Below are 18,262 nucleotides of genomic sequence, written 5' to 3'. Positions count from 1 at the left end.
TAGCTCCCCCAGCTTTGCAACTGCACTGCCCTTCAAATCTGCCCTCAGAGTATTCAGGACAAGCCTTTATTCAGCTCCATTATGGCTTCATGCTGAATAGGTTGCAACTCGATTACTATCCATTGCCATTTTGTAGTCTGCATCACTTATTCCCAACTTAAAGTTGTGTTAACCAACTCCATGTCCTGAAGATTCATAATTTATTAAAAATTAATGCTTTCATACATTAGATACAAAAGCCCTATAATCTATATTACATGCTTAATACACGATTTGTTTACAAGTGGAAAGACTAATACAATCTGCAAATATACCTGCATTTATTTTGCAAGACAGGTTGACGTGTACTTGGATTTACCTAATATCCTCTGCACAAGTACATCTCCAGTTACATTCAGCTTACACTGTGTCCAAAACACAATTTCTGCCACTGATTTTATTGGTCATATAGTTTCACCACTACTTAAAAGTGAAAGGCATCGTGAAGAAACAAGATCAATTTTTGATTAATTAAGGCTAGGAACATTACAATGTTAAATATGATTTTGTGGAATGGCCCAGGAGCAAGTTCTTTCCAAAACATCACCTTCAGAAAAGCAGTATCCACTGTTACCAGTTGATAAATTCTAATCCACCATTCAAGGAGCAACTAAGGAAAATTTATCCATAAATCTCGGAAGGCTACTGTTTATAACAATTAGTGAATTGTGACATAGAAATCTGGCCAAAACATTTCTTAATCCAAATTTCAACATATCAATTGTTCATGGCAGGGTTCGAACAGAAGTGGGTTCGATGGAATTCATCATTCCATAGTAAAGGGTCCAGAATATTGCTTGGTAAGAACACAAGTGGGGATTAGAATTCTTCCAAGAGATCTTTCATCAGGTGAGAGGTAAAATAAATTTTAGACAAGAATGGTTACAATTCCCACATCATTGGTGCAGTTTAAGTGTGCTCTCCTCAGTATTGCCAAGTGGTAGACAGCTGGAAATCATTGAACTCCATTCTGATACAAGTCCAACGACGTGACTCAGTTCTGCAGTATAGCATAGTAGTACATTGTTCCAACCAGGACAAAGAACTGAAACAAGAAAATGTCAGCATGTTATTCCACAATCATTTCAAACTCGTTAATCAAATTAAAGTTCAATCACCAGTGATACAAAACTCTAGCAGAGCACCAGGGAAAACCATTCCCACTCATCCCCCCAGTCAGTGCAAATGGTATGAACCCTAAAGTGCAGATGGAGACTAAAAGCACAAATCAGAACCCCCACTCTCATACTCTATTATTGCACTCCATTTTGTAGATTGGTATTGTAGACAGCAACAGTCTCGACCTAATCCAACCAACTGAGCATTTGTCGAGTCATTCTTGGAAGGAAGAGGACTTGCTTTAAAAACTGAACCAATTGATGTTTTCTACAGCAGCAATTTGTAAATTCAATAACACAGGTTGAAGCAGTCAGTTTAAATTAATGGAGGAAGCAGTACTGGGCAGTAGGGAATAGATTTCACACCACTTGAAAATTGAAGTTTCTATGGACTGCATGCACATCCAGTAGAGAATATAGCATTAAAGATAAAGACTTACGGTCCAACAAAGAATGGCAAATCCAAACCATGCAACACCCCAAGCATGTCTATCCAGAGGTCCAGAGATGAAATCATAGCAACCCTAGAAACAATACAAATCATTAGCACAAATTCATATTGTTTGCTCCTCATTAATTTAGTCAAACATTCATTTCATTAAAAGAGGATAAGGAGGTCGTAGAGGCATGTTATTGCATCACGAGATCTTATGGGGTGCACAATAGGAAACATTATCGACAGGGGAAATGCCACACATGCAGGGTTGACGGTTACAATTTTGGATTTGCTGCTGACATCCACTCCCCTTTGTTTGCGTCACGGTGGCGCAGCGGTAGAGTTGCTGCCTTACAGCGAATGCAGCGCCGGAGACTCGGTTCGGACTACGTTCAGTCAGGTTCAGTCCTGACTACGGGCGCCGTCTGTACGGAGTTTGTACGTTCTCCCAGTGACCTGCGTGCGTTTTCTCAGAGATCTTCGGTTTCCTCCCACACTCCAAAGACGTACAGGTTTGTCGGTTAATTGGCTTGGTAAAAGTAAAAATTATCCCTAGTGGGTGTAGGATAGTGCAGGGAGCGCTGGGTGGGCCAAAGGGCCTGTTTCTGCGCTGTATCTCTAAATCTAAAATTTAGTTATCGCTTTAAGCAACCCAAAGCCAAATGAAAAACTTTTGGGATTTTTGTATGCATTTCCAAAAAGGATTTTCATCTTTATAGTAGTTGATACCAACTGCTTACAAGTGCAGAAATCAGGATACTATTTACTTTGTCATACTGAAATGATTATCAAAACTAGTTTCCTCTTGGCATGTACTCATTTCCCCCTCCCCCCCCCCCCCCATAAGAAAAAAATTAATCAAGAGATCTCCCCAACATCAGGATTGTTAATAATCAACAAGGTGGTTTAAGAAAATAACTGCAGATGCCGGTACAAATCCAACGGTATTTATTTCACAAAATGCTGGAGTAACTCAGCAGGTCAGGCAGCATCTCAGGAGAGAAGGAATGGGTGATGTTTCGGGTCGAGACCCTTCTTCAGACTGAAGAAGGGTCTCGACCCAAAACGTCACCCATTCCTTCTCTCCTGAGATGCTGCCTGACCTGCGGAGTTACTCCAGCATTTTGTGAAACAAAGTGGTTTGCTCATTCCTCCAATTGAAGGTGCTTTCAATAACATTTGAAACATGGCAAGTTGGGTCAATTCTCCAGCTATACACGCTGTACCCAACAGTTCCAGAATTTTTTTTAATTATTCTGTATGCAAAAGACTAAATGATAAGCAGAGAAGTGCACCAGGGATGAAGTTTAATGATGTCAATCCGAGCCACATCTCAGTTGACCACACAAACACCAAGGAATTGCAACACGTGGCAAGACAATATTTTCTGATTAGATAGCTGACATGCATGGATGCTTTTCAAGCCTGTGAATATACATTGTGTAAGAATCCCCTCCAGTTAGGAGAAAAGTTGTTAATGTTGTCATTTATTTTTTCAGCCAACTACATTGCACACATGCACTTATTTATTGGAGAATAGTATACCAGTGACAGCCAAGATGACATTTCCACAGCAAATCATTTGTTATTACAGACTTTGTTCCCATGCACGCCAAGGTCAGAAAACCTTCCATCACAGGAGTTGTCCACTCAAAGTTATTGTAGACTTGTGCATAACGTTTGAACTCGCCTTCAAAATACCAGCACACTCTATTATCAAGCTTGTGCAGGGTTTATCTGCCTCCAAAATCCATATCAACACTCAAACTGCCCATAAATCATTTCTTGACAGGGTAACCAATAGAAACATAGAAAATAGGTGCAGGAATAGGCCATTCGGCCCTTCGAGCCTGCACCGCCATTCAATATGATCATGGCTGATCATCCAGCTCAGTATCCTGTACCTGCCTTCTCTCCATACCCCCTGATCCTTTTAGCCACAAGGGCCACATCTAACTCCCTCTTAAATATAGCCAATGAACTGGCCTCAACTACCTTCTGTGGCAGAGAATTCCACAAACTCACCACTCTGTGTGAAGAAATGTTTTCTCATCTCGGTCCTAAAAGACTTCCCCCTTATCCTTAAGCTGTGACCCCTAGTTCTGGACTTCCCCAACATCAGGAACAATCTTCCCGCATCTAGCCTCTCCAACCCCTTAACAATTTTATATGTTTCATTAAGATCCCCCCTCAATCTTCTAAATTCCAGCGAGTATAAGCCTAGTCTATCCAGTCTTTCTTCATATGAAAGTCCTGCCATCCCAGGGATCAATCTGGTGAACCTTCTCTGTACTCCCTCTAAGGCTAGAATGTCTTTCTATAGTGATCTGTCAGCTGAAGATGAAGTTCTCAAAAAAACAAGGCCAAAGGGTGACGACTGGGGGGAAAGGAAGATGGCCTAGCTCTTGGAAAGCTTGCAGGCAACAGGGATGTTGAGGGAGAAGGCAGGTGGATGAGAATAAGGTGGTGGAAAACAAGACTGGAGAAAGCAGGGGACTGGAGTAGAGATGGTGAAGGAGAGGGCATGGGCACATGCCCAAGAAGTGGGGTCAAAAGTGTAACCTTTTGTGCGCCCAAGCAACAGAGCCTGTTCTTCATCAGTAATGGGGAAGCTCGAGGCACAACTAGTGGTTGATGTGTTATGACCATCACAGCTTAGAGAATATCGACAGGCAGCTACAACTCCGCATCGAAGCAAATCATCTTCCACTGAAGACTGCCCAAGATCAGAAGATTCCCAATTGTACTTTACACTGTATTTGTATCAGCATCTGCAGTTATTTTCTTACACTCATTTAATACCACCTCAAATAAAAATATCTTCAGAAAATAAAAAATAATTCATATTTACACATGTTTACCTGATTATAAATGTAGCCAGGAATACCAAGTTTGCAGCCAGTTACATTCAGCATTTGGCCAAATTGGTCCGTGGAACAACACTGTCGAGGCCAGGGAAATTCAGAATCGGTATGCATTGATCTGAATGCAGAGTTAAATTCGATCCAGTCCTGAGGTCCATTGACACCACAACAGTTGTTCTGCAGGAAATGACAAGCGACACTTTGTTTCCATGTACTTTAAGAGAAAACCATTCAATTCCTGGCCAGCCCTACAATGGTTGCCCATTTAGCTAAATTCCCAAAATCTTCATTCAAACCACAGCCTGTTCCAGTATAGGGCAAAGCTGGCAGGAGCAACGAATGCCGTTTGTCCAGAGAGAGAGAGGTAATGGTCAGAAAAGTGGCAGGGGTCTGATTAAGGCTGTTGGGATGAATGCAGGACTAGTCTTTAGGAAGTCGAAAGGCCAAAACAGGGCACAGATAGCTTTGGATTCTCCTTAATCTTCTCGGCCAAAGATATTTAAAGTATATTAAGGGGAGCAATAACAGAATAAGCCCCCTCACGGACCAATGGACATTTTAGGGGAGCCTCAAGGCGAGGATCACAATGAATATTTCACCTGATTTTACCGTAGGAAAAGACACAAAGACCAGTGAACTTGCAGAGGTGAGATGGGGATGCCTTTGGCAGTATCCACATTACAGTAGAGGTGCTGGATGCCTTAAAATATGTGAAGCTAGATAAATCTCAGGACATCAGGTATACCCAAGAACTCGGAGAAATTATAGGAACTCTGGCTGAGATATATGTATCATTGCTAGCAAGAAGTGGTTGAAGACTGGAGTGTGACTATTACTGCAACTTCATTCAAGGGGTGTGAACAAACCTAGGAACTATTGACCAGCAAGCCTGACACCTGAAATAAGTCAGATACTGGAGGGGATTCAGAAGGATAAGATATACAAGTATTGGGTAAAGACAGGTTGATTAGGGATAGGCAGCACAGTTTTGTGCTTTGAAGATTGCCTCACGAATTTGATTTGCGTTTTTGGAAGCAAGAAAGATTGACAAGGGCAGACAGACAGTCTACATGGACTTCAGTAAAGCCTTTGATAAGGTTGGGCACGATCGGCTGCTCTGGAACGTTAAATCGTATGTAATCCAAGCTGAGCTAGCTAATTGGATACAGAATCGATTTGATAGCAAGCAGAGCAGGGTGACGGCAGAGGAGCAACAGGTGGTAAAGATTAGGGAGTGGGGGCCTGGCAACCGGAAGTTATCGAGGAGATGGAGAGCGTTTGAGGTGTCTTGGACATAGGTGGGTCTGAAGAAGGGACTCGACCCGAAAAGTTCAGTCTGAAGAAGGGTCTCGACCTGAAACGTCACCCATTCCTTCTCTCCTGAGATGCTGCCTGACCTGCTGAGTTACTCCAGCATTTTGTGAATAAATAAGGGTGACGGCAGAGGATAAATATTTGGACAGGAGTCCCATGACTTGTGGTGAGTTTCAGTGATTGGTGCTAGGCCCATTGTTGTTTGCCATCTATAACAATTTGGATGAGAACGCACAAGGTACGGTTCGCAAGTGTGCAGTTGACAAACCAGGCCAGGACCTTCACAGCAAATGGTTTGTTGTACAACAGGAGGAGCTAGGAGTCAAAGTAGTTCCTCAAAAGTGGCACCACCGGTAGACAGGGCGGCACGGTGGCGCAGCGGTAGAGTTGCTGCCTTACAGCGAATGCAACGCCGGAGACTCAGGTTCGATCCTGACCACGGGCGCCATCTGTACGGAGTTTGTACGTTCTCCCCGTAACCTGCGTGGGTTTTCTCCGAGATCTTCGGTTTCCTCCCACACTCCAAAGACGTACAGGTATGTCGGTTAATTGGCTGGGCAAATGTAAAAATTGTCCCTAGTGTGTGTAGGATAGTGTTAATGTGCGGGGATCGCTGGGCGTCGCGGACTCGGTGGGCCGAAGGGCCTGTTTTCGCGCTAAATCTCTAAATCTTTATCTCTAAATCTAAAAAATCTAAAGGACACTTTTGGGACATGGCCTTTCATTATCAGGGAAATGAGTATAGAACATGGGACATTATGTTACAATTGTACAAGACACAGGTGCAGCAGTGCTTGGAGCAATGTGTTCAGTTTTGTTAACTCAGCTTTTGGAAAGATGCAACTAAACTGGAAATTGTGCAGAAAAAAAAATTGAGGGTGTCACCAGGGCTCAAGGGATGCATTATGGGGATAGGTTAGGCAGGATGGAACTTTATTCTTTGGAGTGTGGAATATAAAGGGCAATATTATAGAGATTTATAAAATCTAAGAGGGAACAGATATGATTACGGCACAATCTTTTTCTCAGGGTAGGTGAGTCAAGAGACAGATACAAAACATTTAAAATGCATTTGGACATGTACATGAATAGGAAAGGTATGGGCCAAATGCAAACAAATGGTACTAGCATTGAAAGGCATTTTGATCGAAAGGCATTTTGATCAGCATGGATGAGTCAGATCAAAGGGCCTATTTTCATGCTCAATTACTCCATAGCACAGCTCTGTGAATTCCTATCCTCAGTGTTTCAATTAGTCCACGAAAACAGCACTTAAATAGCTACTCTATCAGCAATCTTCCCACTCCTGTGTTTACTTACATCAGGCATGATGGAATTCCAAGCACCAGTGAGGCCAATGGTGTTTCTGATTTCAGCTTCAGTCTGTGGGTTTGGCTGATTGTATAACTCCAACATTTGTTTGAGGAAGAAATTTGGGACAAACTATGGGGAAACAAATAAAGTTACGTTACATATCCAAATCTGAAAATTATTTTCCTCCCCTCCCATCTAATCCGAGAATAGTTCTTAACCAAAAGACAACATAGTATTTGACGTCTGCAGAGTGGTTTAACTTTTCAAATGTTAACTTTAATTCCATTTAAATACTGAAGAAAATTTCAATAGTTTATCTTCCCTTCAAGGTTTGGAAACTAATTTAACTTGGCAATCTTAAAATTTAAGACGTATAAAGACAATAAGTTGTATTAAGGCATAGATTGAACTGAAATGGATTTATGAAAAGATTAGAATGAAGATCCATATATCGCAGCAAGAGTGGATTGATTTATTGTCAATAATCGGATTTATGCGACCTTTAAAATCACACCACAGGATGCCACATACAAGTTTCTTGAAGGGTATGCAAATAGAATATTATTTTTATTTTCTTAGAAGCTAACTATTTGCCAGCATTGTGCTTTGTCTGCTTCTACTTTCATAGTGAATAGGTTATAGAACTTCACCTTGGATTCATTGCTGCCCATTCATGGGGTTTTTAAATGCATGGCAAGACTAAATCTTATTCATACTCAATGTGCCATTAACACAGCATTGTTATCCCCACTGAATATTCAACATGGTGCTGCAAATTATATTAAATAAAAACATATTGGGTGCAATATGCTGCACGTCAGACAGAACTCAGTCATGACGTCAAATTCTTATTTAGTAATGATAATGGCACGAACCCCTGAGCGATTACTTACAAAGTCTCTCTGTGTTGCAGCTGTGATGCAGGAGGCAGCTTCAAATATGTAGACAATTAGCATCAATATTAGGTACTGAAACAGAACAAATATTAATTAAGCAAAGTGGCTACACAGTAATAAACACTTTTTTGGTATTCAATTGCCTGAATGTCAACAGAATTATTGTTGATTAGCCAGTAGAGTAGTACTTTGGCATAATTGGGAATTCCATAGACCTTTAAGCTATCTTGTGGCATTTTCATTACCCAAATAGTGTTTACCTTGATATTTAATTGAATTCCTCACCGAGGAAGAAATGCAACAGACTTCATCACTAGATAGAGCTCTAAAGGATAGCGGAGTCAGGGGGTATGGGGAGAAGGCAGGAACGGGGTACTGATTGAGAATGATCAGCCATGATCACATTGAATGGCTGTGCTGGCTCCAAGAGCCGAATGGCCTCCTCCTGCACCTATTGTCTATGTTCCTTCCACAATCGGAAAATATTTCTTCAATTTGAACAAATTATAAACTAGGCATTTTTAAAAAAAATTAAACCAAAACAAGTAGAATTTCCAAAAAAATTATGTTGCTTTAGTTGCCGTCACAAAATCCAGACTTGTTCCTTTTACGTGGATCAGCAAACCACATTATAAAAAGCAAAAGCAAACTTAAGCAGAGTTTAAACTTACCGTCAAAATAACTTTCTTAGCCGATTTCATGATTCCAAATATACCAACAATGCTCAGCAAAAACAGACAAAAGCCAACAAAAACCCCAATCCATGCAGCAGCAAAAACATCAGTATTATCAGCAGCCGCAAGGATGGGCCACAGGTTATGCTGGTCCGAAACGTGGAAGATGCATTCAGCTGTCAATGCAATGCCACATAGCTGCAAAACACAAGTAAAGGGTCAATCAGAGAGAGTTGTAATTACCAAGCTGCGAACAGTTTCAAATTAATAAACATGGATCCATTTAGAAAACAATGTTGCGCAAAAAAAGAAAATCACATTCCCCGAATGAACATGGTCAAAGAAGCTGCCGATCAGAGAGGGGAATTATTTTTTCACCCAGATTACAACCACTGTCTGCTCCGGCAACTTCCTCAAGATGGATGTCTGCAATGCCCTAGAGGTGACCAGAACACTTGCTGAAATCAGGATTGAAAGAAAATTCAAGTATTAGCAGTAAATTAAAAAGAAAGGGGAAGAAATGTTGGAATATCAATATTGTTCTGTGGAGAGAATGTTGACAGAATGTGGGAACAGCAGACTTAAATTAGCAATGTTTTTGAACTGTACGTTAGGGGTTTGGAGGAATTTTTTTTTTTTTTTTTAATTGCTCAGGTCAGGGGGGCATCTGAAGTATTAATAATTTTCCACAGATGTTCCCTGTGAAGGAACTTGTGAAATATTAAAGTGCCTAATGGATTTTGCTTTGCATCATGCTTGACTTGGTTGCTGTGATGCATTAAGAGTCAACATTAATTGCACCTATGTAGCAAGTACCAGAAATAGGAAGACTACCATTTGGTCCTTTATCCCCAATCTCTAATCACAGGCTGCTTCTCTGTTCTAACTCCATGTCCTTTAATATCTAGTTGTCCATGTCTCAGAGATACTTAGGACCCGAGTAAACAGTTGCACAGACAGCAAATTAAATGTGTATGAAGGAACTGCAGACACTGGTTTAAACCAAAGATAAGACACAAAACAGTGGAGTAACTCAGCGGGACAGGCAGCATCTGTGGAGAGAAGGAACAGATGACGTTTCGGGCCAAGAGCCTTCTTCAGACCACAGATGCTGCCTGTCATGCTGAGTTACTCCAACATTGTGTCCATCTTCAACAGCAAATTAAAACCTATTTAGCTCAAATAAAATAACAGAACCCATTTAGCCAAGTACACAGGTGGTTACTCTAAAGTACAGTTTAAACCTTACTGTATCAAGCACTGGCAATTTCCAAGACAGTTGGGCTTTGGCAGATGGTGAGATAACAGTAAACAACTACCTTGGGATATTACTAGTCACCAGAACAACACCAGGTCTTACAGTAAACTTGGAACCAATCTGCCAATGGAAGCCTACACTCCATAATAAACATCACCACCCAAAGGCACACCACTGGCAAATCCATCAGTAGAAAATCTGATCCATTGTGAAGTTTGTTTTTATGTTGATATTCAATTGATGTGACTAATATGAACACAAACACAAATCCCAGTTAACTCACCATGATGACCACATTTCCAAAAATGAGTAGTCCTTGGATAAGCCTTACTCCTGAAGCTGATGAAGACATTTTGTAATCACCTAGAAAAAAAAAAAGAAAAAAAATGAATCCTTCCTTCTGGTACATCAATGCAAACAATTCTAGCAAAGGATCATAGTAAAGAACTAGACCAAGTGGACCCATTGGGCCCAAGACCTCTCCTGCATTGGTGCAGCACCCTCTCCTCCCCCCTCCCTCCATTCCCCCCTCCCTCCCTTTCCCCCCCCCCTCCAACCCCCCTCCTCCCTCCCTAGGAGATAGATTTAAACTTTTAAATGCGAATAACTTTAAAAATATAACACCGATTTCAATGAAACTTCTTCCATTTGCACCAAAAGGGTGACAGTAAGCAAGGTGGGCCTAAAATTGTCGCGCTATCGTGTACCGTTTTGGCTGTAGTTCAGGAACAAACAAACAAAGAGTTTCAGTATGTAGATGTGTCCAAGAACAGAGGGTGGTGCTCTTCCAAAATGCAACTGCTTCAAAGATTGGCAAGTATTGTCAATCTTTAGCAGTTTTATCCATTTGCAATAAACCTTTGGAAAAATTACCACAGGGAAGGAGAAAATTCACATCCTGACTAGTTACTTGTATTAATAAATCAGTTTCAAAAATTGGATACTGGTATTCATTCATATCTACAGTTTTGCAAGTGCACACTAAAGATAGCTTAGCAAACATTACCATATAGAAAAGAACCAAGACTTGTTCAATTCTACAAATAATGTCACTTCATTTAGAAACTGGGTATTTAAGAAATGTCACATTTACAGTACAGTAAATATAACAATACCACAGTATTTCACAGGAGGGATAGCAATGTGATGGTTTTCCTGAGGCAATGGTCCTGCATGGTAGACAATCTGATTAGGATATCACTTATTCTTGCATGTATTTGTGCAAAAAATTTAACCCTCAAGCTTCTGCATGAAGGGTTTCTTGATAGCTGTGGCACACAGCACACCTGACCAGAATCCAGTCAGCAGTTCATTATTATCCACTATTCTACATAGAAGAGGGTACCCAAAAAAGGTCAGCTAGCATTAAAGTTAAAGACAATAACAGAGATACAAGACTTTCAGCCGTCAGTCACAGTCTACTAACACCTTCAGAAAAAAAATAAGCTTTTACAAAAATCTAGGAACTCAGTTCAACCATCAATCCAGTGCATAAAATCCCAACTGCCATGTTAGACAAGATATTGATATTTTGGAGTCCATACCATTCCTTTCCAATGGGGAACACGAAAACAATGGTAAACATGTAGAGAAACATTCCACCACCCCTTCTCTGTACACTGGTTGGTTTTAACAAGAGAGGCTGCGCCAAACAGCGGGGTGGGAACAACAGGTTTAACGACATTCTTCCACAGATGAAATGCAACATTCCAGGTCAACGCCTGGAGGGGCATCAGTAACCAGTGTCACCAACACACCCATTTAATCACCACGTCTCTGTATTACACAAGGGAGGGGAGGAAGGGGGAGAGGATGTACATGGTTTGATCTTAAAGATGTTCGTCCAAATACCGCGTTCCCCAAATCTCTTGTGTCACAGTGACAACCCGAGATACAGTCTCGACACACCCAATGGGTGTCACCGACTTCACCCGTCACCTGCTGGAGGGGTGAGCAGAGACGAGGTTTAGCATTAAAAAGGTGGAGTGGCAATTCTTATTTTAAAAAAATCACGAATGAGTCCAGGCAAAAGTAAGAAAAACGTTCACAGTGTTCAAACTGCACCTCGTCAGCTGATGGTGCCAGAGTTTGTTTCACGTTAGCTCATTTTGCATGAAGTACCCTCAAACAACACTCAACGCAAGACTGCTCCCCACCCCAACATTATACACGCGGATACAATGTACAGGTGGGGAGAGGGGATCAGAGACAGGCGCTAAAAACATCCCCCGCATTATACTGGACGCTATTTGGTGTTTAGGACTGGTTAAAAAACACACCTGTTCTCTCTCGCCCTCGAGTGCAGTACATGAAGTACACTCGCCCCACACTCACTCTTTCTGCTTCCCTCCCCAGTACCAGAGAAACACGTTGTACCCCCTCCCCTTCCAGTACCTGAACACCAGCAACTATGTCACTGAACACCAGCAACTATGTCCATGAACACCAACAGCCGTGTCCCTGAACACCAGCAACGATGTACCTGAACACAAACTGTGTCCCTGAACACCAACAGCTATGTCCCTGAACACCAACAGCTATGTCCCTGAACACCAACAACTATGTCCCTGAACACCAACAACTATGTCCCTGAACACCAACAACTCTGTCCCTGAACACCAACAACTCTGTCCCTGAACACCAACAACTATGTCCCTGAACACCAACAACTATGTCCCTGAACACCAACAACTATGTCCCTGAACACCAACAACTATGTCCCTGAACACCAACAACTCTGTTCCTGAACACCAACAACTATGTCCCTGAACACCAACAACTATGTCCCTGAACACCAACAACTATGTCCCTGAACACCAACAACTATGTCCCTGAACACCAACAACTATGTCCCTGAACACCAACAACTCTATCCCTGAACACAAACTCTGTCCCTGAACACCAACAACTATGTCCCTGAACACCAACAACTATGTCCCTGAACACCAACAACTATGTCCCTGAACAGCAGCAACGATGTCCCTTAACACCAACAACTATGTCCCTGACACAAACTCTGTCCCTGAACACCAACAACTCTGTCCCTGAACACCAATAACTATGTCCCCAGTACCCTCTGTGCCCAGCAACTCTGTCCCCTGTACCTGAACACCAGCAACTCTGTACCTAAACAGCCACAACTCTGTCCCCTGTCCCCGAACACCAGCAACCCTGCCCCAGTACCTGATCACGACCAGCAGCAACACCTCCTGCCCTCTCCACCCACACACTGTACTGCAGGAGGGGCTGCGCTCACGACTTTATAGGTCGGGTTAGCTGAGCACCTGCACCGCCCCACCCTATCCCACCCCGACCTCAGCTCAGCAGCGCACCCAGTCTGCATCTCGGAGAACAGCGGCCTTTCCGGAGTCACCGCCCTTCTAGATGAACAAGTCCAGCAATTCTCGGTTAGTCCGGCTGTCAGTGGTTATGGGGAGAAGGCAGGAGAATGGGGTTGAGGGGCAGAGATAGATCAGCCAGGTTTCAAAGGCGGAGTAGACTTGATGGGCCGAATGGCCTCATTCTGCTCCTGGAACTGATGAACATAAATTATATAATATAATACAAGACAATAACTGCAGATGCTGGTACAAATCGAAGGTATTTGTTCACAAAATGCTGGAGTAACTCTTGAATCTTGAATAACTTTATTGTCATTCGGTACAAATACCGAACGAAATCATAGCAGTCACAAAAACACAACAAGAAAAGAAAAAAAGTACACAGGACACACGACCCCAACACAAACATCCATCACAGTGAGTCCAAACACCCCCTCACTGTGATGGAAGGCAACAAAACTTCCACTCTCAGGCAGCATCCCAGGAGAGAAGGAATGGGTGATGTTTCAGGTCGAGACCCGTCTTCAGACTCTGTACTTCAGATTGCCAATGTTCATGGTATACTGCTTTGAATGGAATGGAGGAACTTTTTCAGTCAGAGAGTGGTGAAGGTGTGGAATTCTCTGCCTCAGAAGGCAGTGGAGGCCAGTTCGTTGGATGCTTTCAAGAGAGAGCTGGATAGAGCTCTTAAGGATAGCGGAGTGAGGGGGTATGGGGAGAAGGCAGGAACGGGATACTGATTGAGAGTGATTATGGGAGATAATACGATATTATTTTATGCATGATATTATTTGATATTATTTTATACATTAGACATTGTTACGGTATTATTTTATACATTGTTGTTTAAGGTTTGTAACTACTTAGGCATTAGGCGCCTCTCTGTAACTAATTAAGGCGCTCTAGACATTCCTTGCCCTTGACACGTCTCTGTAACATAACACTCCTTTGTTTTAGCCTGTACCTTTGCTTTAGCCTAGACGATAAGGGTTGCAGAATCCGAAGGGATGCGGACATTCATCAATGAGTAGGATTTAATGGTGGCAAGAGAAGAGGTAAGGAAAAACATAGGCCTTGGGGTGATGGATGGATGTGAGGGATGGACTAGCAGGAAATAAGGGAGGCGAAATATGAAGGGATGTGAGCATTGAGATAAGGATATATTACTAAATGGGATTTAATGGTGGCGGGACAAACAGGTACTACAAAGCAATGAAGGACTGAAGAAAGGAGTGTGGGTATGAGGTAATGCAAAGGAGCTAAGGGTTAGAATAATCCTATAAAAATAGGCTGCCCGGTGTACTAAGTGGGCAGTCAGATGGTTGACATCCTGATTGTTCCAGCCGTTGTTTGCAAATAAAGGCTTTTAACTTCTTGAAGAATTCTCCGTGTCATCTGCTTCATTTCGAACACCGGTAACCACGACAAAATTGGCGTAGTCGGCAGGATCGGAAAGAGGCCCGTTTGATAACGGACGACAAGCTAAAGGCGCTTCCAAGCCCGTCAGGGGCTCCCCGGTTCAACAGGTAAAGGGTGGCCACCCGCAAAATAGGTAGACGGTTTTCCGCTTTATTTGGACTAACGGCCTGTTGAAAACGGGGGACCACTGGTGGCATAGGAGCGCCCAGGCGTTCCAAGGGCCTCTCCGATCCAAAGAATCTGTCTAAACTATTCTAAAAAGAGACCCGGAGGATTGCTCAAGAAGGCTGCGCAGTGGGGTAAGTAGAAAATAGATAAGTTAAGAAAGTGGATTTGTGACGTCACGAAGACCTCGTGGATACTGCCCTAAGCGGATAGGGGACGGAATAGACGAGGCGTCCTGTGGATACCGCCCTAGTTAACCGGGGATTACTCTGGTTAGCTAGGGGTCTGGACAGGCAGGATAAAACATCCGGTGGATACCGCTCTAGTTAACTGGGGATCACTCTGGTTAGCTAGGGGTCTGGATAGGCAGGATAAAACGTCCTGTGGATACCGCTCTAGTTAACCGGGGATTACTCTGGTCGGCTAGGGGTCTGTACGGGCAGGATCAAAAATTGGAATAATTGGATAACATACAAATAATAAAAATTGCAAAATATTAAAGGAATATAGTAGAACTGTAAAAAATAAAAATTGCAAAATATTAAAGGAATATAGTAGAACTGGAGAAAATAGAAATAGCGTAGTAGGTAGCCTAGTGACTATAGAGACTGAACGGAGTGAGAACAAGGACTGCATTTAAACTGACTGACCAAGTGCATTAAAATAAGACAAGTACAATGAATAAAATAACTGCAGTTGAAATACTAAGTAAGAAATTCCCCGTATCCAAAGAGGATATTAACAAACACTCTGAGAAATGGGAAAAAAGGACGAAAAAATTGATTATGAAATGGCCCACGGAATGATATAAATTTTGATATAAATGTTGACATAAATTTTGATATATTTATATTTTGATATAAATATGTGTGATGAAATGGAAGTGCTGATTAAGAACTATAAGCCTAAGGATAAATCAGAAATCCGAGTAACAAAAAAGGAAAAAGAACTAGGCGTGCTTAAATTGTTTAGAATAGAAGGAGAAAGGCTGAGAAAAGCATGCCAGGAAAAGAATAGCACCCCAAACAAGGGTGAAAAACCCCCAAAACAGCATGAAAGTCAGGAGCTTCAGGGGAAAAAATCAACTCTGTACCCCAGCCTAAGGGACCCTGGGTATCCCTCTTCCTATTCCGGCCAGGACGGAACAAAGCAGTGCCCTTTGGTAAAAGGGAATAGTGGAGATAGAGGGAGAAGTGACAACTTGGAACGATGAGCAAGACATAAAGGAATATAGACAGAGAAGGGGGCAGCGAGAAAAGGAAAGGATGAAGCAAGAAGCACGGGAACTAGAAGCAGACATCAAAAGGCTGCAGGACCTCAGGGACAGAAAGATTTATGGGACCCGGCAGGCAGCAAATAAGGAGTATGAGGGAGACAGCAACACAGAAACACAGGCGAGTAATCAGCAGGCATCAGAGAGCACAAAACTATGAGAATGAAGCAGAATTAGAAAGTGATGGGGAAAGAACAAGGGAGTGTAGAAGGGAAATAGAGGCATCCATGAAGCACTTAGAGATGGAGATGAGGGAGTTGGAAAAAACTATAGAAAGAGAAAGAAAGGAAAGCGAGGGGTATGCCCAGGAAAGAATGAGGTGGGAAAGTATACAGATCGAACCACAACAAGTGATGGTGAACGAGAGACAGGAGCTGAGGGATGGAATGATGCCGTTACTTTTGAAAAAGGCAGGACAAACCCAGTATATTCCTTGGGCAACCCGAGACCTAGAGGGGCTGAAAAACGCCTTGCCCAACATATATAACGGGGCAGGAACATGGATTAGGGCCTTTGAGGAGGAGACTACAGGACGATTATTGGCTATGGGAGATTTGAAGGCACTACTGGTGAAGGTAATAGGAACCACGAAATTAGCAGAACTATTTGAAATGGCTGGGATAAAAAACGCAGCAAATAACCCAATGATTGATGGCACGCCATTTGGAGACTGAAAGTTGGAGACTTGAAACCGAACAAAACATAGACGGTAACGAGTTAATGACCGCTTTGTTCCGGACCGCTATAGTGGACGCAATGTCTCCTCGAGTTAAGTCCAGACTGGAGCAGGTGGTGGAATTGTCAACCATATCCCACTCCCAGTTCAGGGACCACCTGGTTCATGCAGTCGACAAATGTCGTAAGGAGAGACAAAAAAATGGTGAACCAACAAGAAGAGGTGCAGTGAAAGTTGATGCAAATGCAACTAGAAGAACTAAAAAAGAAAGAGCTTGAAAAAGGAAAGAAAATGCTGGCAGTAACAGCAGACCTGGCTGAAACAGCAGAAGTGAACGATACACTGATGCAGAGTGAGTCCTATGACAGAGCCAGGCAGAGGCCAGAGAATCCCATGCCAATAATAAATGTCTTTGGGGGAGCTTCTCCTCAAATGTCCTATCAGGGGCAAATCAGATCAGGGAATCAGCCCCGACAGGATTGGGGCCCTCAAGGGGGAGCACAAGGAAGGGGAAGAGGAAGGCCAGTAGGCAGACAGGTAGTTGATAGAATATGTTGGGGATGCACCGGAGCAGCGTACTTTTCAGTGATTGGTCTCTGCTCAGCATTCTTTAGCGTGCCGTTAGTTTTTGTTTGCATTTACTTACAGGGGCATTCAATATACTTATACTAGGATGCCGCAGGGATTTAAACACTCGCCTCATGTTTTCAATCAGGTACTGAAGGCAGATTTGGAAGGTGTATCCCTACATAGTACGTTAATACAGTATGTGGATGATTTGTTGGTCTGCTCTGAAAGTGAGGAGCAATGTGAGCAAGACACCCTGACTCTTTTAGAAAGGCTGGCATACGGAGGCCATAAAGTGTCCAGGAAGAAGTTGCAGTTTTGTAAGCAACAGGTGGAATATTTAGGACGGTTGTTCTCCAAGGGAGTAAAGGCTATAGCACCAGATCAAATTGAGGCAATAATTAAAGCTCCCAAGCCTCAGACAGTAAAGCAAATGATGACATTTTTGGGAATGTCTGGATATAGCTCAGACTGGATTGGAGAATATGCTAAAATTGTGATGCCATTGAGAAAAATACTGAAGGAAGCGGGACACACAAATTTGAGAAATGTTTTACAATGGAATGAGGAGGCGGAGACAGCTTTTAACACCATTAAGCGAGAGTTACAGTCAGCCCCAGCCCTGGCCCTGCCAAATTATGAGAGAATCTTTCACTTGTAAGTTTCCAACAGGCAGGAGGGCTACGCTGCAGCAGTACTGACGCAGGAAACAGGCATTGGTAAAGCTAAGCAGCCTGTGGCATACTACAGTACAAAATTGGATGAGGTGGCGCAGGGTTACCCACCCTGCTATCAGGGACTGGCTGCGTTGCACTATGCGTACAACAAAGCCTCATCTATAACCATGGGCTATCTTGTAACTATATATACACACCATAAAGTAGTAGAGCTGTTGGAAAAGGGGAAGT

The 18,262-nt window shown here is 42.7% G+C and overlaps 1 protein-coding gene and 1 pseudogene across 2 annotated transcripts in view; both read right to left on the bottom strand.

Annotated features, from left to right (window-relative positions):
• Positions 1-1,033: 1,033 nt before the first annotated feature.
• On the bottom strand, positions 1,034-9,492 carry upk1a (uroplakin 1a). Its single transcript, XM_078408847.1, has 5 exons — positions 9,472-9,492; positions 8,653-8,853; positions 7,979-8,053; positions 4,455-4,634; positions 1,034-1,084 (listed from the first exon to the last, which is right to left on the bottom strand). The coding sequence occupies exons 1-5, from the start codon at positions 9,490-9,492 to the stop codon at positions 1,034-1,036; spliced, it is 528 nt and encodes a 175-aa protein (XP_078264973.1).
• Positions 8,732-18,262, bottom strand: part of LOC144598668 (UDP-GlcNAc:betaGal beta-1,3-N-acetylglucosaminyltransferase 7-like) — a 45,116-nt pseudogene continuing 35,585 nt past the window's right edge. Inside the window, exons 2-3 of the transcript XR_013547887.1 lie at positions 10,197-10,276; positions 8,732-8,853 (exon numbers count right to left, since the gene is read on the bottom strand). The product of XR_013547887.1 is annotated as a UDP-GlcNAc:betaGal beta-1,3-N-acetylglucosaminyltransferase 7-like (transcript). The remainder of the gene's footprint in view (positions 8,854-10,196; positions 10,277-18,262) is intronic.

The sequence above is a fragment of the Rhinoraja longicauda genome, chromosome 12 (assembly GCF_053455715.1).
Source record: "Rhinoraja longicauda isolate Sanriku21f chromosome 12, sRhiLon1.1, whole genome shotgun sequence".
Lineage (NCBI taxonomy): Eukaryota > Metazoa > Chordata > Chondrichthyes > Rajiformes > Arhynchobatidae > Rhinoraja > Rhinoraja longicauda.
The sequence above is the reverse complement of the archived record's forward strand: the minus strand, read 5'-3'. Positions and strand labels throughout refer to the sequence as shown.

Bases quoted from the DNA above. Each gene is read 5' to 3' on its own strand.
- upk1a (XM_078408847.1), bottom strand. From the start codon at position 9,492: ATGGTAGTCTTCCTATTTCTG. The intron at 4,635-7,978 runs GTAAGTAATCGC...CATTTCCTGCAG, and splicing joins CTGCAACACAGAGAGACTTT to AACAACTGTTGTGGTGTCAA. The intron at 1,085-4,454 runs GTAAACATGTGT...TTCTTGTTTCAG, and splicing joins CTGGCTACATTTATAATCAG to TTCTTTGTCCTGGTTGGAAC.